This window comes from Caloenas nicobarica, chromosome 2, assembly GCF_036013445.1.
Source record: "Caloenas nicobarica isolate bCalNic1 chromosome 2, bCalNic1.hap1, whole genome shotgun sequence".
Classification (NCBI taxonomy): domain Eukaryota; kingdom Metazoa; phylum Chordata; class Aves; order Columbiformes; family Columbidae; genus Caloenas; species Caloenas nicobarica.
In genome coordinates, this window is record NC_088246.1 from 10,741,038 (window position 1) to 10,764,475 (window position 23,438).

The 23,438-nt window shown below is 37.8% G+C and overlaps 1 protein-coding gene across 1 annotated transcript in view; it reads right to left on the bottom strand.

Moving 5' to 3' along the window:
• The window catches only part of PTPRN2 (protein tyrosine phosphatase receptor type N2), a 652,409-nt gene that overhangs the window by 367,718 nt on the left and 261,253 nt on the right, over positions 1 to 23,438 (bottom strand). The window contains 1 exon segment of the mRNA XM_065628527.1: positions 11,290 to 11,376. Within this exon segment, the coding sequence (XP_065484599.1) occupies positions 11,290 to 11,376 (87 nt within the window).

The window sequence follows — 23,438 nt, forward strand, 5'->3', positions numbered from 1 at the left end:
GAAGCTTATGTCCATTGTCTATATTGCAATGAAGCCTCCTTTTCGCCTTCTCAATTTTGGAAGAACTAAAATGCTCATAATACCATAAATGTGTTATATATAATTTATGTATAGGTATAGAAACATACTTATGCCAGATCAAATTAATGGGAAAAAGCATAGGATTAGAAGAGGCATTTTTTTAATACAGTATGTTCATACAACATGATTTACTGAGTAAAGCAAAGGCAAAAAATTGCGGCTGGTCATTGTCCTATAATTCATAAATGGATGGAGAAGTGTATGCTGGCTATTTTGTTCTCCTTCTGTTACTCAAAACAGCTGTAAATCCATTGACAACTTGATTCAGGTTTCACCAATGTTTTTGACCAGAAGTTTTAACCAAAATTAATTTTGTGGAGCATTGCATTATACTCTGTTTATATTACATACACAGGTACCTGACTAAACTTCAAAGATTCAGGAAATCTGTCAGGAACATCTTGTGCTCTAGTCTGGCCTACAACAAAATAACTTCCCTGAACTGCTGAGCAGAGTATACAGATCATCAGCCAGACTTAATACTAAAATGGCACACACCTTTCACTCTTTGGTATCTTTACTGTTCAAAGATTTGCTTCATTTTGCACCTGAACTGAACAAACGTCAATGTACAGCTGTATGTATTCTCACATTTCTATTGACATGTATGTACTTACAACCAGTGACCAATTAAAACATCTTTATCTGTTTTAGCGAATTGAGCTTCTTGAGCCCTTCTCTGGAAACACTTAATACGCTCCTTAGACTGCAGAAAGACAGTGTTCCACAACATGCTGAAATACAGCCAAAAATATATTATCTATTCATATTTATATCCTTTATATACTCTAAGCATGAACTGTTTGTTTGCATGATTGTGTACAGAAATGTGGTCCTGTATTAAACATAGAGCTAGCACAGAGAAAGTTTAAGATTTGTTGTAATAACACCACATCTTTTGCCTGACAATGATCAAGTTCTAAAGACGAAAAAGCAAAATCCCTGCTAAGGGAACAGCACTAAACGTAGTGCTCACCAGTCAGTGGTTGATTTTCTATTACCACTTGCATTTCATTAGAATGGTTTACATGCTGCAGCTGGGTGAAGTGTAACAGATAAACCACAAAGATTAGATAGAATGGCAGTCTCTGAGCAATCACATCTTGCAAATGTAACTATGTAGAAACAAAATTTAGGTCTGGATTTCATAGAATCATTGAATCACAGAATAGTTTGGGTTGGAAGGAACCTTCAAAGCAACCCCCTGCCATGAGCAGGGACATCTGCACCAGCTCAGGTTGCTCAGAGCCCCGTCCAGCCTGGGCTGGGATGTCTCCAGGGATGGGGCATCCACCACCTCTCTGGGCAACCTGTTCTGGTATTCTGCTGCCATCATTTCAACAACTTTTTTCCTTATGTCTAGCCTGAATCTTCCTTCTTTTAGTTTAAAGCCGTTACCCCTTGTCCTATTTGATGGTTGCAGCTCAGACTTACCTCTGCAAGCTGTATCTACAGCCTCCATAAATCAGGCAATTATTTGGGCACCTGGAATTGTCCTCTTCTATCCCCCTGGAACGATCAGTGCTGTGGAGTGATTTCATGGAGAATCGTTTCAGAGGGAGAGAAGGTGGCAGTACAGAGTCTCCAAAAACCAAAATGTATTCTGACCGATGCACTTCTGTCACTAGAATAATTCCAATAGTAAAGTCACAGAAAATGGGTGACTGGTCCAGAAAAGGGTGCCTTCCAACAACAGCAGCCCATGTTTGGTGGGTCTCTGATACCAACCAATATTAAATGATGGATCTTTAATTATTTTATATTAATCATTAATTTTATATTACTTATTTAATCCATACACATCAAAATTGTGCTAAATACACTGAATACTAGTTTACAATGCAAAAGAAAATGAAAGAGTATTTTTAAGATTTCACAACTCACTTCATCCCAGGTGAAGATTATTTTGCTAAGCCTACAATTTAAATGATTTAAAAAACGGACAACACTCAATTTAGAGATTGATGCCACACTCCATTTGTCCTATTTTTATTCTTCATAAAATGCAACTTCTGATGATTACTCAATATCTATGAATAATTTGCAGAGTTTTAAAATAATTTTTCTATTAATCTGTCACAAGCCATGAAACTTGACATTTTCACCACGCTGAGTACATGAAAGTTGCCAGCTTTGCCTGCCATGCAAATAAGATTCTTAATTGCAGTATTTAAAAGAACAAACCATACAAGTGCTATAATTTTTTTACAGCAAAAGAGTGTTTGGACCCTGAGAGAGTGGAAAAATGGTCTCAACATGCTGCTTAGATGTACAGTGATTTTTCTTTCGCTCCCCAAAAATTAAGTTTAGGGATAAAAAAGTTAAGAGTATCAAAAAAAAAAAAAAAAACACCACCACCAAACAAAACCAACCAACACACAAAAAAACCCCAAAACAAACAAAAGATAATTGTATTCTGTTTCTATTTCCATTCTTCTTCTTTACATCTTTTAGCATTCTGCCTGGTACATGAACAGCAGAGTTTTAATTTTTAGGCAGTAAGCATTCAATGCATTTTACTGACTTCAGGTCTACTTACCTTCTGCACACCTTTGTTGTTAACGGAGCCCATTGAAATCACGTGTAAAATTTGCCTACTGGGATGCTAGTCACCTTATGCTGAGTTTGCACAAGTAACTTTTAATAAATAATGAAGAACATGACTCCTGTTTAGACTATTGCAGAGGTAGAGGTTCAGCTTTGATAGGAGCCAGATAGGTCACAAATTTCTTTGATAAGGATTAGGCAGCACAACCAGAGACCAAAAAAAATAAACTTTGCTACAGCCTCAATTCAAAAAGTTGCAAAACTCTGAGAGCTACAAACAGAGCCCTCCTGCCTGCTTGCTTAAGAACCTGTTGGCTTCTCCTTTAGCTCTGAGTAGACCAACTAAAAGATTTGGTCTTGAGGTTCCCCTGCCATCTGTGAGGGAGAGACATTTGCTTTGCAAAGGAGGCTCTGCAAGTGGAGTTCATTGGGCTCTTTCAGTTGCACCTACAGATGTATATTTGCTCCAACTGCCTTTATGGCTCCTCAGGAATACAAACCCTTCCACAGGCAGGTTGTGGTGCAGCTTGTAGGCCTGGATATGCAATATTTACTGGCTAGGGTATAAAAAAAATGTGCATAAGAATTATTTATCTTTTTAAGCTGGGCCAGCAGGTCTGTAATATTCACGCAACCCATCCATCCAGGTGACAGAGAGGAAAAAAGCATGTGTTTGCATACGTAGCAGAATCAAGTAGCCAAGGGCAAGAGGCTCAAGAAAGACATACACATAAGATAATTTTATGTATTCCTTATAAGGGACTATTCTTTTAAATAAATCTCTACACGATAATCTCTTTCTGTTTCTAATATTAGTTATTCTATTTGTGGACCTAGCTTTAGTTCAAGAGTTAGAATGTCAGCTCTCTCTGTTCTCATATCTGTCACCAAGTTCTGTACCATCTTAGGGAAAATCAAACCAACTGCCTTGAGTTTCCATTTACCCATCTGTAGAATGGAAATGATTACCTGTTAATAATATGTGAAATGTTATATAGATTAAATGCAATGGCACGTATTCAGTGACTTGCTTGAAACAAAGGAGTATATCCTGCCTACGCTATAATGTTATGAACTTTAATGTTATTTTTAAAAGGATATGATGGCATTCTCAGTCACACAGAGGGATGGGCAGTAGAGAAATATGAAGTTAAAAATAGATAAACTTCAAAAGGTCACTTATCTGTAAAAGCCTTCTCTTGAGTAGGGACCTATGAGTACATGGATATGTATTCATAACACTGGATTTCATTCTGCTTTTGATTACAAAGGTGTAGATCTTCTGGTTTAATGAGATGAAGTGGTGTAATGGAAAGTCAAACTTTGTACATTTTTATTTGTAACTCTCCCTAGATTTTTACTGTCTTTCTGTTTTGTCACCTAGAATTCATAAAATGCTGCAGGCCAAATTCCTTCTTGTTATTTTAATATATTTTCATATTTTTCTAGCAGGAAAGTTACAGTGGAGAAGGCAAAATGATCTTGGCTATATGCACATTTATTAAAGAAAAGCACACAAAATATATTATACCTCAGGGGAAAAAGCCACAAGACTAATGTAATGCTAAGGTTGAAAAATCATTCATTTTTAAGTAAAGGAATGTATAGTTGAAACTTCCACCTTATTTTTGTTTCCTTATCCTCATTCCTTTAAAAATTGATGCATCTTTATATTAAAAATTAGTTCTCAAATAAGACAATATGTACTAGAAAACACAATGTAATTTCTCATAAAAGCCTGCATGCAATGAGTTACAGCAGTACATTTTTTCAGACAATTTGTTTTCTAGACTCATTAAATCTGTGGAAGAAGTCAAGTTTGAATAGAAGTGGTTCCATTATTTCTGAGTTATGCTTTTATAACATTTTAAACAAGATTATGCCAAATAGCCTTAGTCTGTTGGTTTACTATTTAAAATCAAAGAACAAATGACAAATATTGCTCAACTTTTTTGAAAGGTACATTTTTTGTTGAGACTGAGCATAGCGCAATTCAAACTGAAATAAAAATGTTGCTTAATTTCTGGACAATAAATGGAATGGAAGTAAAAGTTCAATCTATTGCTAGCTTATATTACAGCACCTTAAGGAGCGCAGTGTGGACTATATGGTTTTTCACAAGCACAGTATTAGAATGTTCCTCTCCGTAAATTTAAATGGCGTAGATGGCAGAATCCAGAATCTGCCAATCTAGAAAAAAACTTTGCAAGAATATTAATCCACAGGTGCTCAACACACAACACAAGAACAGGTTGATCATACTGAATCAAGGAGAAAGGAATAACGAAGAATCTGTATAGTAAAAGTTTGCAGACACAAACCTAAGAAGACACAGTGCCATCTGTCCCACTACTGCTCAGTGGTTAAATAATCCTCCCTCACACTATCCTGCCTCTCACACTACCAATAATTTCCTGAGATGTTCACATTTAGAGCATACATATACCACATGTCATAATCCATCAGCATGATGAGGTGAAAAATACCAAGTACCGTTCCAGTGTTTAGGTTCTGGATGACTGAATATGATTAACTGGCTGATTGAGTTTTTCAGGTGTTAGAAAAATAACATGACAAACAATGAACAAAACCTATAAAGCATGATTAGGACCCTACAGTCAATGCACATGTTCATAACGGGTGAGGCTGGGAGCTCCACTCAGCAGTCTGCCTGCCCAACACTGATTTGAACGCATTTAAAGCTTTTCCAAACTTTCAGCACTTGGTTTGATTTTCAGATATCTTCCTCAGATGACGTTCTTTTCACTGGGATGGTTGGTTGGCTTTTCAAATTGTATTTATTTCAGCCCAACCATTTCAGCCCTTCCTAAGAACAATAGTAGATGTTATTTGGAGTGTAAGACCTCTTCTTTGAAAAGGAGGTGGTAAGTGTCTCTAAACCCACTACTCGAAAGCAGAGATTTGAAGTATGGCAAGAATGTGCTTGTTGCTGCCCTCAGGCCTTCCAAATTCAAGCTTTTGTTAGATCACTGTTCACGTAAAACTATGCAAAAAACATAGTTGACTCTAAAGACATACTACAGTTTAATAGGAAAAGCAATCTTGACTTCATATCTAGAGAGCAGTCTTTCTTTTCAAAACATTTTTTTCAGTAGGATTCCTGACATCCAAGGAAGAATGGTGGTGAAGTAGTAGAGAAGACCAATATTTTTAGGGGCCTCAACTTCATTTTTATCAGACTTCAGGAAGTATGTTGCAAATAAGGTACAGAACTATAAGGATGTAAAAGTCCTACCGCTACTTTGAATTCTGCTGGTACCATCCAGTTCTGCCTCGGGTTCAGACTTGGTTCATTTGAAGCCAAGTCATTTCAGGCAATTTGTTTTTACAGACCAAGTACCACTGTCTAAACCAAGAGCTGACTTCTGGGACTGCTGAACACTCAGAATGGTAATTTAAAGCAATGGGATCTCTTTCTCAATAAGTGAAGTTCTTTACAGAAGAGGCTGAATAAGCTACACTCTGAGGCATCAGACTGGACACTTCATATTAGCAAATGCTTTGACATTAATCTCTTCATGCAGAATTCCAGCTCTGTATGGTCCTATTAATACCCCACATCTCATGTGAGTTAAGTACGTCAGTTCATGTTTGTCAAGCATTTTGATAGGGTAGTGAAGAGCACCATAGGAAAAAACAAAACAAAACAAGAGGAAATGGGTTATCTGACCTCAAAGCAGGATTTGAATAATGTGCAATAAATGAATCCTGAAGCCACGCATTGAACAATGAGAATAAAATGAAACATTGAAGAGTTGCTCATTAACTCAGCATTTTATTTCCTGCATATGGGATAAGACGGACAGCTGTAGAAAAATACATAGATAAGATCAAACATTTCAAGACTATATCATAATTAGTCTTTATCAAAAGACTGATATATTTGGTCAGCTGAGAAAAAAAAAAAGGCTTGAGTTCAGTCCAAAATAATTTTTTGTTTGTTCTTATCACCAAAATAATTTCTTAATAATAATTTTCTTAATAATTTCTTATAAGCCAAACTTAGTTAAATTTTGAAACTAGTCATTGCTTTGACTTAAAAAATTATAGTATTTTATTTTCACAATGTCAAACCACTGTGGCTGCTACAAATTTTGAAATCTATTTTTCAGCTGAAGCCTCCATACGGTTTCCATACGTATTTTCAATTAACCTGAATTTTCATTTTTCATATAATAAACTATTCAAGCAAAACACCAAATTCACCTCCAGCCTCATTGTGAGTAGGGAGAGAAGTCAGGTGAAAGCAGAACAGCCAACCTGAGGCCTGGGAGTTTGCACTTTAGACTCTGAAGGATCAGTGATTTGGTCTTTTAACTTAGTTCTGGACATAAGATATAGATCCAACATGACAAGAGAATATTGGTTAAATTTTATGGCTTTGCAATCCAGGACATTGTATTAGATAATCAGCTTCAGCTTTTTCAACTTCAAAAATCTATTTATATTAGCATTTGAAAATTGGCATAAGTATCCTGTTCATCCCCAACATTATATATATAGATTATATGCTTATACAGACAATTATTTTACACTTCAAAACAACAGCAGCAGACAAAGATTAACATCATTTTATGAAATTCATATAGAGTGTTCTGCTACAGGTTTCCACTGAAAAAATACATATGGAAATAGGCATGCTTGTTGGTCAAGTTATCGTGTGTCCTTAAAGGACAGTTCTTTGAGTATTGAGTTTAGTTATATTAGAAGACAAAAATGACAAAGATGCCCATTATGATGAATGAGTGGAGGAAGCCAACACAGTAGAAAAAAATGGGGAAAAAAGAGACAACTAGAGTGAGAGATCTTCAATGGCGATAGGGAAAATCATATAAGGCTAAAGAGAGAAATAAGAAGGAAAAGAAAAAAAAAAAAGTCAGTGCTACTGCAGCATCCATCAGAAAATGTAATATTCAGCTGAAAATCTCACTCCTAACTGAAGGCTGAGAATGGTAGGATATGCAGTCTGAAATACTACGAAATCAGAATAATCTGTTTTCTTTCCATACAAAGGTATTCATCTAAGCTTAGAGCTGAAAAGTTCCCCTGACAATGTTCTCAGTAAATTCCCCAAGTATGAGAACATTAAAAAAATTCAGAAATAATTTGTATTCTCATCAGAAACCACGTCATTCATTTATGTTCTAATCAATGTCTTTAACTATGGATGCTGAGTGTTCTTTCCACTGCCCTCACAGCTGTGTTTAGAGATTTTAGTATTTTTATTATATTTGGATGCTTCCTGATAACCTTTCATGTTTGTAAGTTTATTCTATACGGTGCGAAGAATTGTAATTACATGAAGAAGGATAATGTTGTAGATTGCAGCGTAGTAAAATCATATTTTGTTAAATAAATACAAACCCTCCTAACACTACTACTCATCTGACTTCAATCCATGATAGCAGTCCAACAATCAATCACCAGGGGCATTGGACACCCATAATTAGATTATAAAATCATAACTATAGTCATTTTACGTCTGCTTGCATAATTACATCAGCATGCTAATATCCTTTTAATGGTCTCTAATGATGTAATAAGAAATAATGGAATTTATTTGACAGCTACATAATCATTAACAAAACATATTAAGCATAACTATTACTTCCATAAAGATTCAAGCTGCATCCAAAAGTGACAGCTAACATGTTGGATCTTTTCTTCAACGTTGAAATATTTCTAATTATGAATTCCCCAAATCTATTCCCACTCATCTGCTTCACAGGGCAAGCAAAGTTTATGTCAATGCAAACTTGACAACGAACCAACTGCAGAACTGGACTGAATGCTCAGGAAGCTGAGCCCAAGGCCACGCTGGAAACCATGGGCCATCGGTTAAAGTTGGCAGGATTGTGAAGGAAAGAAGATAAGATAAACTGATTACTACTGTGCATCGACTGATCAAGAACTAACACAGGAATCGGTAGGAATCCCTGGCAAAAGCAATTGTTCACTTACCGAACTCCAAAGCAGAGGAAAAAACTAAAAATACAGGGAAGAATGAAAGATATTTGCAGACAAAACTGACTAAAGGTAGTAACATATTTGTGAAGCAGTACCTTTAAAATTGTGTTTTCCAGAGAAAATGAAAAGAAACTCTTAACTGAGAATTTAAAGAATTTAAAGAACTCCCCACTCAGCTTCTCTGCTCAATTCTCACACTATTCCTATTGAATGTGATTAACGTTGTGCTTCTCATTAACTTGTATTTACTCTTAAATCTTTGCAATAGTCTAAAAAATTCAGGCCTACACTGTTACTTTCTTATCATCGAGAATTATTGGACAGAAAAGAGAGAACTGAGAATTTTACACCAAGCTAATATGCAGGTCAGAGTTTGAGGTAGACTAGTATGTTATATTCCAATCCCTTTTAAAAATCCTTGGTCTCAGGTTTATTGGTAATTTTTTCTACAAAATGTCCCCATTTAAAAAAACCCAAACCAAACCAAAACAACAACCTACTGAATCCTTAAGAAAAAGAGTACTTTTAGTTGCCAGTGAAATAAAATAACGTAAATCACTCATGATGCCTTATGTCAACTAAAAGCATATTGCCTGAGTGGGCGAAGCTGGATTAGGAATAATCATGACATCAGGTTTTTTCCTGAAAGCCCTCTCCACGAGGACACTCAGAAGCCAACCAGAGCCTTCAAATTCATACAGTTTTCCATTGACAGTTGTGCAGTGAAAACAAACGAACAAATCCAAAAAGTGTTAATCCTTTGCTTGGTGAGGCCTTTTTTTTAAAGCTTCTACTATGGCTATACCTATTGCCAGCTCCACATTTCTTTAGCATTTCATGGGTTTAAACTGAGTCAAAGCATCTCATTTTGTTGAGTAAAGAAAATTTATTATGGATGAATTCTCCACTAACTTAAGATTTGGGATAACCTTGCCCAGACTTAAATATTTTTTAAAAAGGCAAAGACTGATAAAAATGTTGTCTTGATAGACAGAATGCTCAGTCCTGTTTGGAGTTACTATAATCCATAACACACTTTTAAAGTACTGACCACACAATACAAGTATTAATACTTTTGCTACAGTCATATGACTGCATATTAATAGACACAAAATGATGAGCTTTCCTAATGTTGCACATTTTATTAAAAAAAAAAAAGTTGTTCATAGCTAGCCATATCACTGGAGGGATATTTTTTGTTAGAGAATGAATCTACATCCTGCCAACTGCAATGTTGTTGTAATTTATCAAATGATAAAAAATAACCAAAAGGCTTTATGCTAACAATTAGAAAGGTAGCTGAAAGTGCTCTTGTACTGTAAATGAATGAAGTTAATTAAGCAGAACCGAATGATTCCAGCAGAGAAATTGTTCCATGGGATTACCACTTTAAATGTGCAGCAGACTTTTTCTGCTAGTATTCAAAGTCAAGGCTGCAAATTCTCTTTACAAGGAAGACCATGTAATATTGCCATTTTTTGTAATTTCAAACCTCAGTTTTCATAAAAAATGCATTTCATAAAATACAAGCAAAAAGACATTCAGCAATGCAAAGGATTGTGTTAACAAACAAAATGTGGGAATATTTTCCTTCTAAACAACTAAAGCCAATACACCTGGTATTTGTCAGGTTTCTAAGAATATTTTCTTACCAGTAGCTTATTTAGCCCTACATATACAAGAATAGAATAAGTAGAATTTTTTTTTTTCTGAATAATGATAAACACTTCCACCAAAGATGAAGCATCTTCAGACTACGGCTTAAAACACAGTTTTAAATGACAAATTATATTCACTGGAACTGAAGGTTAAACAAAAGCTGATGGCAGCACATGTAAGGCTGAGAAAGGTGCTGCACTTCAGCAACCTGACTCATGGGCCAAAATAAGCAGCCCCAAACCCTCTGAAACATAGGCAGGAACTGGACACCACCCAGACATCGGCTATTTTCTGTGCACCAAAATGCGACTTCTTTCCAGCAAGCTGTCAAAACTCTCCCACAGCTGACCCTTCTTCTCCATTACTTTCCTATCAAACTATTTTTGTTTTCTGTTTTACAAAGAAAGAATTAAGTTTTGTGAAGTAAACATTCCTACCAAAATGATTTCAGAAAATTCCCAATCTGAACATTTTTACTGGACATGGCAAACCACAACCTCCTAGTTCAGGAGATTAACATGCAGAGCATTCATCAGTATGAATCATATGAAGAAAAACAGTAACTCAACATAGCTGAACTCCCTGTGACTTGTTAAATGAGTAGCTGACCAAGCTACATGACCTACTGTGTCACATGCCAGGCTCAAAGCCAAGAACTCAAGCTCTTACCCATCTCCGATGTAATTTTCCCCCTGAGCAACGCTGGATATAATGACCCTTCATGAGACTTTCCTTACATACAAACTGTTTAATACAGCTAGTAATATTTTTACAGTGCTTTGAACAGACTATTTTCCCTATGGAGGCATAGAAAAATTTCAGTCTTTATAATTTTTTTCAAAATAATTTGTCCCTGTATATCAGGGACAGTATAAAGATCATCACAATATTCTTTTTTGTCTCACACTCTCATTAATTTTGTCATTAAAGAGCAGATATTTCCTTGTAAGACAAACTATTCAAAAATAATGAGAAATCCAACAAAATAAGAAGGGGCAAATTCCGTGTACGTACTTGACATCATCGAAGGCACTCATCTGCAGTTTCAGGAGATCTGCCACTTCTTTTATTAACTCCAAGCCCTTTTCCACACTCAGGGGGCTGTTGAAAGGGAGCAAGAAAACAGAGCATTACGAAAATGGAACTCATCAATACTTGAGAGGCTAAAAGTCCCAAAAGAGTTATCACCTTGGCCTCTTAGAGTCTGAAAGCCACCACTAACTGTATTCCTGTCACATAGTGATCGTGATATCAAGGGAATTGGGATCAGGTGCTTCTTCAGGCATGATGAATCACCTGAATTTTCCAGCAATAAGACAAACAATAAGGTGTAAATGGAATTGTTAGGAAGTGTAATGGGCCCATGATGCAGCCACCAGTTCATCTCAGTCCTCAATAAAAATTGTAATAAAGTAAAAGGACAGAAAGAAAGAAAAGAATTGACGAGACAAGGAGGGAAACAAACAATGAAAGTCAAATTGCAGGTTCAGTATCAAATGGACAAGGGAAAAGCACATTTTTAAATTCATTAGTTTCAAAAATGAATCTTCATCCAGTGAAAGGATACAAAATTATTATGGATTTGAAAGTAAACAATGGAGCAAGGCACAGAGTCCAGAGCACACTGATTAGATACATGGGATTTAGTTTGGTGTGTGCGTTCATTGCTGACAAGAACCCACTTTAAATCTTTTTAACCTTTGTCAATGCCACATTTACATTTTTTAATTTAGAAAACAGGTTGCAATCAAGCCTAACACAAGAGGACTGCTATCCCTTATCTAGATGCAAAAACTGTATTTGCAAAAATTTCAGGTTATTAGAGTTGCTACAACTTTAAAGATGCATTAAAAACATTGTGTCCCTAATATACAGATCATACTTTGTTTAGTTGTTTTCAGTACTGTGGTACCAAATACAAAAGTATTAAGAAAGTAAAAAGATAAGGAAATGGTGCAGCAATGTCCAGTGAGAACAACAGATATAACGTTCTCTGTCTAAATTGTGATTATAGAAATATTCTCAACAGTTTTACAGCAACGAAGATCATAAAATTAAATCTTACAAGCTTGTTACTTCCCTAACTTATGCCACAGTAAATCAGAAACAACTTTGATGAGACTAACCCAGGGGAAAAAGGTTCTTTTTTTTTTTTCCTTCAAGGATTTATAACAAGTTGGAGAAGGAGGTGTCAAAAAAAGCATGTACTGTTAGACATGATCTTTTCAAATGGACTAAGAGGGAAAAAAGATTTTTCAGAGCTCTGTACCTGGGTTATTATTTCTGCTTCACAGTGAACATTCTTGAATCTAATTTTACATCACAGTAATAACCATTGCCACAATTTTATTTATTATCTGCAATGAGCACTGTTTATTTATTTATTTATTGCACTGTGTTCTGCACACACTGCCCTGAGGGCATCCCTATTTAAATAATGGGGTGTCTCATGCGGGTCTCCGTTAGGATGGAATCGCTCAGCCTCCCTTCATGCTACTAACCCAAAATGCTCAAGAGACCTCCTGTCACAGAAGCAGAGGTAGCCCCTCAAGGCACCAGATAAATTTAGAGTTTTTCTAGACGTCTAAGACACAAATGTTCTTGTGTGAAAGGAACAAAAGAATCTGATTGTTTCTGTAAGGAAAAAAATGTACCATAGATTATTCATAAAACCCCTATATTTCAAGGGCTGACAGTGGGTAGAAATGTGATTATTCCCACCACTATGAAAGCAGATTGTCATAGTGACTCAGGGGCTCATGTGTTAATTAAATCTTTTCTCCCAAAGATGTTGGCTTAAATTTTATGGAAATGATTGGTGTCAGCAAGTGGGCTTTGACTGTAATAGCAAGTCTATGCAGTGGTACCTGCAAAGGCTGCTATGTACATTGCTGTCATTTTTTTACCAAGGGAGTCTAATTTGTGAAAGCTCAAGCTCCTACTCCCTGCTTACCCCTCCTCCCCAGAAAAAGCATTCTCCAACTTCAAAACCAAGGTATGCTGCTACAATCCAATGTAGTAACAGTGAAGGGGGGATGTAATCAGAGCATTTGAATGCTACAGTCTGGGAAGAATGCTGGAGAGAAAATGGTGCTGGAAGACCGTTCTTTTGCAAGCCCAGGCATCCAGGAGTAGTCTTAGTAACTCTCATCCAACATCAAACTAAAACTTGTAGGTTCACAAACTCACATACCGTTTCATAGGCTAAGAAATTGCCATTCATAATAACACAGGAAAGGTGGAGAACCAGAAATTGTGTACGTTTAAAAGGCATGGTGCTATCTATAATCCTCTTTGGTACCAGTACTGTTATTGATGACACTATCACATTTGAGGATTAAGAATTTATATCACGATGTTTTCCAGTACAATTTTTCCAACTTCTTAACACTGATCCATACTAGTACTGTTTATTACAGTACTGTGACAGTCATATTGTAGGAGAGTTGAATATTCAAAACCTTTATCTAAAAATGGCAGAACACCATTCTCCACACTCTATTTCTGCTTTGCTTTAGTTTAGTGTCGCACGGTTCGTACAGTGAGTGCCTTCGTCCTTGTTTACACACAGGGAATACACCGTTCCCACAAGCACAGCGTTACAGAAACCACATTGCAACAGCACCGTGCACCCAGATCACCCGTCTGATTTCTGCTTTATACAAGGACTGTTACCAGAAGACAACTTGCAAACACCACCTATCCTCCTGCCCATGGTCCTCCTACATGTCCCCACTGCAAGCACACAGTACTCGTGGAACAGCTTCTATTTGTGATCTTTCGTGTACTATGCTTGGTTTTCTGCTTGCTCAATTCAGCCCTACATGGGAAGAAATTGCTATATTATGGAGCGTTGGTTGGTGGTTTTTTGGTGTTTGTTGTTGTTGTTTTCTTTTTATGACTATGATTCATCTGTGATTGTGAGGGTTCAACTACTGCAAAATTAATTCAAAGGAAAGTGTTACATAAATAGATAAGGTACAAATAGTGATATACTCCAGGGACAAATTATAACAGTAGAAAGAAGACTCTTTAGACTCAACCCTGATGATGAAACTCTTATCAAGGCCAAAGACTTGGAGGAGAGCTAAGGGTGGGGATCGAGTGCTCGCTACTTTACTTGAACTGCCAAGATGGTCATTTCAGCTCCTTAGAATGGGGGAGGAGAGAGGAGCCCCCGTTTTTGTGACAGTCCTTGCTGTATGGCACAGAGTGAGTCTCTGGGCTATGGCCCATTGGTTTCCAGACAAGCTACAATATAGGTCCAACACATACGCATTTTCTTTTGGGAACCTGTGATAAAAGATTTCAGTACACCAGTAACAGTGAACCCTTAAAAAAGAAAACACAACTTGCACAGGCCTCACAGATACAAAGCACATACTGGAAAAAAAACCAAAAGCAACAGAAGACCTACCCATGGACACTATTTATGCTTTGTAATTTGCCTTGAGGCTGGCTAACCCCTTTTCTGCTAAATAAAATTAATGGCTCCTGCAGTGTCTTTAATAGTCCTTCTTTATTTTACCCCTCTATTTTATTATTTTGAAGGTTTCTGATCACCTTTGATCTAGAATTTGGTCTTATGAAGAACAAACTGTTGAATGGCATAGCACCCTTTTGCAGATGATACAGCTGTTGCCAGCTGAGATACTGAGATAGTGATTACTTTGGGTTTCCTACCTGTGCTCTCATTTCACTTGCTATAGATTCCTCTTTTGCACCTTCCTTCAAGTTAAGTGTGCTAAGATACGATAACAGGAACTAAACAAAAATGTGATACATCCCACAGTTTACAATAATTCTTTGGGGGTCCTTTTTAGGTTTCCAGTTCTCTACAGCTTGGAAGATGAAAAGAGAGTCAGAAATTATAAAAAATTCATGTATAACTAACTTTCTTCCATTTCTTTATTTTCTAATGCCATTTCTATCGGTGAGCGCTAGCAGAATTATTAGTTTTCAGTTGACAGATTCACACCCCACTGAAACAGTAGAAGCATTCTGTCTCACTCAGATGCCAATCTCTTTCTCACATTATTTGTAGAATATACTTCATTTGAAAGGTTGATGACAATGAAGAAATAAATGGGAAATAAAATATAAGTATTTCCTTTGGAATTTATGTAGATATATATAGTCTTAAAGTCTGTCAGATTGTCATCTGCAAAATATTTCACTGCTGCTTTGGTTTAATCTCACTTTTCAGTGCACAACTCTCGCACTAAACCAGTTATACCTGCTGGAGCATATGTCTTATATCTCTGCTAAAAATATCCAATGTTTTATGGTAGTACTACATTACCCTTCAGCTGAAATGACTTCCTAGTTCAGTTCAAGACTCTGATGTCATGATTTAACATCATGATTTAACCACAAAAACTTCTCAATTCATTTTAAACGTGTGAAAAATAAATAGACCAATCTATACGTACTTGTCTGAGCTAAATAATCACTAACCAATCAGCTCCTTATAACTTCACCAAGAGTTTTTTGTAAAAAACCCCAAACAAACAAAAAATAAAACAAAAAAACCCCACAGCAGATCTAAGCTACAAAGCTATTTTATTTATAGATAAATTAAAAATTAAAGTACAGGAATAAATATCTCTTAACTTTAATGTGAGCTGCTAGGCACTTCTGAAAATTAGTGTAATTCATTTAAATGCTCAGGAGCAGATTTGGAAGCCCGACTTTATGTAATTGTTTGTTAAAACGTTTTCACAAAGTGTACTGGACATTGAATACAGGAAAATTAGATTGCCTGGTGAAAATAATATTCCATATCTTCCAATATCTAGATCCCTCCCAGTGAGGGAGTTGAAAACAGAAATATTTTAAGGAACAATCCACTTACAGAGGTAATTTAAGTAATAGAACATTGGATTATAATCTTCCTCCGCTATTGTCTAATAAAGATTTCACTTTTCATTTGCTCAGTTTACAAGAAAAATACAGCGATGAGGAGTCATTTCTAAAATCTTCTGCCAGGAAGTCAGCACAACTTAGAGCAATCACATTAAATGATTTTCTTCCGTCACTGTTACAAAATGTATAGCCATTTCTTTTAAATCTGTTGACACAATCCCACTGTCTTCAGTGGTTTTATACATAAGTGAGAGAATGAATGCTGCTGAATGAATTATGAATGAGGAATGGAATATGTCCTCATCTGGAAGAGACTTATCATGGCTCTCAATTTCACCACCTGTAAAATGAAGACAACGATACCAACTTTCTTTGTCAGATACTTAGTGTTGTTATATAAAGACTACTATTATTTTACTTGCATCCCGTCTGGACCTAAGAATAGAAAGAGCAGCGCTACCAGCTGTCCATAAAGGCAATATATATCTTTCTCTCTACCAAATACAGAGAAGATGTTGTAGTAGTAAAGACCATGTAACTCAAAACCTAACTTTTAGTTATTATAAAAACTCCCCCATTCCCCTATCAAAATTTCTTTCCCAAGCTTTTTCAGCACAGGGGATCGGACTGGTTTTAGAACATATCTGACTGATTTTAGAGCATCTTTTGAGCACCTGGGTCCAGGTGAAGATAACTTGCTGGTGAGTTAGTAGCCTTACCAAGTGCCTGGTGTGGACAAATGGAGTAGGAAGCAGAAGTCTTATGGAACAGATGTGTCTCAAAAATGGCCAGTTAGACCCTTCCAAGAAAAGAGTAGTGCTGAATATTGGATGCAGACCTCAGGAGTAGTTCAGCTTCATGCTGCAGTTATCCAAACAATGCTATGAATGAATGCCATGTTTCCAAGAAATTCCCAAGATAAACTACAAATCTGATGAGTAGAGAACAATCACTTTGAATAATGGATTCTCTATTTTTGACCTGGACCTAATGATTTATGCATTCAAGGCTCAAACTTCCCCTTCTGGTTAAAGAACAAGAAGGAAACATGTAAATGAAAGAACGGGAGGAGTTCTGCGGGGAGCAACACTGGCAGCATGGCCAGCTCTGCATGCTGAGCTAAATGGAGCTCAAACTCTAATAAAAGACAGTGGGCAAAGTCAAAGGGAACAAGAGGAAAAGCAGAAGTAAACAATTATGAAAACTATATGTTCTGTATTTCCCAACATGCCTGTCAAAACAATCCCATAAATTGATCCATTTTGGTAGTGAAAAATCTGGTCCAGTTATACAGATGGCTTGATTGCTCGCATTTGCCAAGCCTGTTCCCAGCCCAAGGAGAGCAACATGTAGCTCAGTGTTATGCTGGGGTTATGACAGTCTCACAAGCAGTTGCTCTCATTTGCTTTTCCTCCTCCCAATTGCCAAGTGTCTTCGGAAATCCACTTACCAAACTCTGAAATGCTCCCTTAATGCCGTCATTCAAATTATGTATTGTCTTTACCAGACTGTACCTAGTGCCCTTCCAATACTCTGTTTAGCAATTGTAATGCAGCACTATAATGGACATCCAGTCAGCCCTGTCAGATTAGTTCAATTGAATCATTTTCTGCAAAAATGAAGAATAATCTACAGTACAGAAATAGGCTTGACTTGAGAATTGCACTCCTTTAACCTCAATGTCAGTCTAATCCCCAGTGAAATCTTAAGTAAGGTAGGGTTCAATCCACCTAAAATTTGCTTAAACTGGGACACAGGCAATGAAGGCCAGTTTGCTTATTTCCAGGTGTGCTGAGCACTGCACTAAAATTACAAGGCATTTCTCTAAAGCCTGGAAGAGTGCACTACAGTCCTGGAAATATCAGAAAGCACAATTTCTTGGGAAGTAAGTGCCACTCTCACACTCAGCCTCTCCTTTGCTACCCAAACTCAAGTACAGTGGCATCTCTACTCCACCTGTTTCCTTTGGAGAAGGTTCAAAATCTTGGCTACACTTGTGTTCAGCTTTATAGTATAGAGTCCACATCTCAGCCAGAGGAAGGTAGAACCTGAATGCAGCACACAAGGCTTTTGGGTTTAAGACATTTTTTATTTAGACTGTTAACTTTAAAACCACTTTCAATATTTACTAATGTAAAATGCACACATGCTCAAAAACTAAGTTTGGACTAGATGTCTTCCTTCCTCCTGAGTGCAGCAAACCGAGTCGTATTATCTCTTGCACGTTGTCTACTTTCCTCTGTTGCTTTTATGGCTGCTGAAGGTGAACTGCTGGGCCACCAAGAGGATGATGGACAGTGCTGTGGCTCAGGGCTGGTACGTAGAGCACTATCCAGGATGTGGGAGTTAAAACTGCTCAGAATAACTTCAGTAAGATCTCTTCCATCTTCTGCTTCACCTTCTAACCGTGGCAGTAATAAGCATAAGACACTACACAAATGTCTTTCAGCAGAGAAGCTCTAGGTACACTGGATCCCAGAGTATCCATACTTGTTCGGCACATATCAGTGGAACAGGGAGATACCTTGCAGTCTGGGCCATCTTCTGGAGTCTCCCAAAGTCCCTTCTAATCAGTGGAGGAAAGAAGGTGCCTGAATCTCCCTGTGTGGGTATGTCTTCACTTGTCTTTCTGGAAGTTCAGAGATGTCAAATGAGGTGGATGACATGCCCATCCTTGAGGAAGATGTGCAGCATCCAGCAGCTCTAAGTTTGGTACCTAGATGAGGCAGTGTGGTTTTTACCCTAAATTGTGAAACAACCACATTTCAGCTTACAACCTAGAAACGTGCCTTAAAGGTAAAAGTTACTAACCACATAGATAACAAGACAGATATCCAACACTCTTGAAAACAGAAGCTGAATGGACCAAATCTGTTGAATAATTTAATTTCAGTAATTAACTTTTATTAAACTAGGAGGGGTACACACAGATTATGCCCTGCAGGTGAAAGTGTTGGTTTAGACCTGTGAGATTCTTTCACAGTTGGGTCCTTGCCCCACAGACATGTTAGCAAAAATAATCCACCAGAAGACCTAGTCTAACAATCACCTGGATGGGTTCACCGAAGATCAATGTCTTCTAGTGATGGTACTTTATAAGCTGATCTGAGTCTTGAGCTGACAAACATAATTCTGTTGGTCCTGCCTACGACTGCATTTATTTTGAGTGTATATAACTAAGATTTTTTAACAGTTGTTCACTTAGTAGGCACACACAGGAGCATCTTTCAGGTTGAAGATTTTCTTTTATTAGCACTGATCTTAGATATTTTCCTCTAGTCTTTTCAAATAAGGAATTTTAAGAAAGATGCATTCTATGGTTAAAAATAATTGTTTGAGAAAGTTCCACCTGGTCGTTTTCCAATAATGTCTCTGTGCACTGACATTAAACTGGCTTCTCCTCATTGACAAGGCAATGGTATCACTTCCTTAATATGCAGCACAGTCTCCTTAGCACTGCAGACAGAAAGCTAAACCTAAAAAACCCCCCAAACTTCAGAAAGATGGGTCTGGAATACCATGTGGAATGCTTTAGAAAATCAAATAAAGAGTACAGCTTTAGGATGAATAAAGTTGAGGTCAAGTTTTCTCCAGCTGGTAAAACCACTTGGCAGCAGCACGGGCATGGACCAGGCTGCAGGAAAACTCCCTGCCAGCGGCAAGTGGGGAGGAGAAGCCCAGCCAGCTCTGGCACAAGCTGTCATCCTCCTGAAGAAGAGCAGGTATACTGGGTACGTTCTGGTCACAGGGCTCAGGCTGAGGCAAGAGACTCTGAGGTGTATGGAGATATTTCAGAGCTTCTTTAAAATGACTTACAGATACACTAGGAACCGTTTGCTTATTATTTGCTCTAATGAATACAAAAGATCAAATCCACTAGAAGAGGCCTATTTGAACAGGTGACAGTAGCTTCAGCACTTTTAACCACCCTCCTTCATGGGCCAGTATTAGGCCTGATTCCTTTCACCTGGTATCTCCACTCTCATTGCATTGCTTGGCAGGGAGAGGCAGAGCAGCCAGAATTGTGGCACGCGAGCGCTGCCTCTCCATGGGCAAGGGGCTGGCGCACACCAGCTATGAGTGCTCCGCTTGCTAAAAGCAGCCGAGAGGAAAACATAAAGAGGGAGTAAGCAACCTCCTGTTCCTGCTGCTGGGATCAAGAAGGAGGGAGAAGAGCAATTGCTGAAGGGAGGATGTCCCCAGCAGCACATACTAACCCTGGATTTGCAATTGACCACCAGCACAAGACTGGAGGTTATTTTAAACCACTTCAGACATGCTGCTGCCTGATTTTCTTAACTCATCAGAAAATAGAGGAGAGTCCAAAAATAAGAACTAAGAAATAAAGTCCAAGATACTCCTGGAAAAGTTCTGAAGGAGGGTAAGAGAAGTGGTCAGCTGAGATTCACCTCTGTAAGAAGCAGTCTACCCTAGGAAGACAATGCTGTGACAGACAGAATTTTTTTTTCTTTCTTTTTGTCTTGGACACTGTTGTGTTCACGCGGTTAAAAATCCAGATAGAAAGATGTTAAAAACTTGTCCACTAACAGTATTCAACATTGGCTTCAATTCCCAGGGTAAAAACTTAAAAGGTGTGAGGGTTGCTATGAAATTGCTGGTATTCAGACAGTTGCCCAAAGCCCAGTCAAAAACTAGCAAAACATCCATGTTCTATCCCAGGAGTACTAGTGACACCTGATCAACAATGAGAATGTTACACATGAAAAGACCAGATTCCAAATTATTTCAGTATCTGACTCCAGTCAGATACAAGAATGGTGCCGTTTTGTCTTTACACGAACCCCATGAAACGCGTAACCCTTGTGTTTCCAGACTAGGATGATAATCTCAGCCTCGCACTCTGCCTCCACGCACACCCACTGCACTGCAGCCTGGGCAAAGAACGGATCAGAAATCAGAAATCAGTCCCTCACGCCCTGCAGCAAGAGTATTCCTTCTAAAAACAGATATATAAGATTATAGTAGAATTCTACAAACAATTAGTTAATGTGATTATGTATATGCTCATTACTTATAAAAATCTCCTGCTGAACTCTTGACCCCAGTGATATGTAATAGACTTGTTTGCGTTTTAGAAATACATGTCAGGGAAATGGGCCACCTAGTTCAGGATTTGCATGCCTTCTTTTAAATTTTCAAGTCCAAAAATAAGCACCACCATGCCAAGGGTAGGATTGATGTATCTATACACAGCAAATCTTTTCTTCAAAATTTTCCACAGCCTCAGAGCCCAGACTATAAGGAGATTTAAGAATACCTTTTTTCTTTTTCTTTTTCCTTTTTTTTCCCAAGAAGGACTATTTTTCTTAATGTCTACTATTTTGTCACACTTATTCCAGCTGAATTTCATCTACTATTGTGCTCCTTAATCCCTCAATGTATTTAAATCCATCTGGAATTTTTCTAAATCCTCCATAGTTCTTCCTAACAGAGACAATTTGCCCATGGGGTACCACTAATCTCTCTACACGCTGAGAAGCAGCAGTTCATGACGAATCTTTCCTATCTCATAACCAGTTCTTAATCTGCAGTGACACCCTGGCCCTTGCTCTGTGACTCACTCTCCTTAAAGTCAGTATGAAGAGCATCCCATTTATCTCCTGGTGATTTGAAGGGCAGGTACAACTTGTGGTTTTGCTGCAACAGCAGCTTTTCTCCCATGAGACTCTGATGTATCTCATCAGAGATTCAATCCTGAGGGTCTTCCAGGTGTGGTGCTGCCAGGAAGGAGAAGAGAGGGTCCCTGGTACTGACTCCTGGAGGCTGAGGCTCAGTGGCCTTCAGATATAAATCACCAAGATTTAAAATGTGAATAATACCATATCATTGATGTGGTCTCAGATTTGGTGACCAGAGCACTTCTTCAGCTCAAAGAAGCTGAAAACAATACTAGGAAAGCTTTTATTTTAAGGACACGGTTTAATTTTTTCCTCTTTTTTTTTTTTTGCTAAGATTTGTAAATATTTTAACAAGCAACATAATGGGAAACTCAGTTACTGAAGTATGAAATAGAAGGTTGCAAAACTCCCTGTGTACAAATTTCAGTAGCAACTGAACTATGGAAGAGCTGTTGATGCCATCGCAAAAACAGGTGTCGCTTTAGCAAGGTTCCTCATGAGATTTTTCCCTCCCCTCTTCCCACTGATTCCTATCTGCTGGGAACTGGCTTCACGGCACTTTCTAGCACAACACCACCGCTCTTCTCTGACCTGAAAGGCCACTCACCAAACCAGTCTGATTTATCTGTGCTTACCAACACCTGAACCACGCACCCTGCAATCCAGAGGAAAGATGTGGCATTTGCCTGAAAAAAATAGGTGTATGGTGCCAGCTACACACCCCTCATGGAAGGAGTACGTGCCCCGGCCACCTCAGGTAGCACATGGCATGTCACAGAAGACACGGCAACACGGTGACGTGACTTTCCCATTCTCATCATGTCAGCAACCAGTATAAAGCTACTAAATCCAGCCTTCTTCAACTCTCACTTTTCTAGCCACAAAGGAAGCCTTAATCATCACGAGAGAGATGCATATTATCCATACCATGGAGAAGAAACTGAGACGTTAAGAGTGGTTTGCTCCAGGTCACAGAGGAGGTAAATGACATAGCAAGGACTACTGGGAACATTTTAACTTCTGAGTAATTTATAGTGTTGCCATTAAATTCTTTCTGAGCCTACCAAGCCCAAAAAGAAAAAAAAAAATATTTAGACATCAAAAACATATTTATTTCTCTTGTCTGGAAGAGTCCTTGAGAGTAACTCATCTGATAACCTATAATGAAAGTCCTGGGCACTGAAGCTTCAAGTCCATGACATGACAACAGCCTGCCTTGGCTGAATTTGAGACTTTTTTCTGTGTTTCAGTTTAGTTTCATACATCTTGAAGCAGACATCTCCAGTAAAGACTTAGAGAAATCATGTATTTCAGCACTAAACTGATTTAATTTGGTTTGAATGTGGTCTGTGCCTCAAATTTAAATAATTATTAATTTTGTCAATCGTTCACATTTATACAGGATTTATGAGAGCAACCAAATAACTTCTGAGCACAGAGCTACTCATGGGATTGTTTGAGAGCTGCCTGACTTCACAGCACTGTTATCGCAATCATTTTCAGGACACTGCAATTTTATTGCATTGGGCTGCATTTTCCTTTTTCTATGCTTGTTTCCTCAAAGGCTTTATTAGCCATAAAACCCATTTAAGCTTACTTCTGTTTTGACAGGTCAGCAAATTCCCAGTTTCTGTAATTTTTTCCCTCTTTTCCCACCAC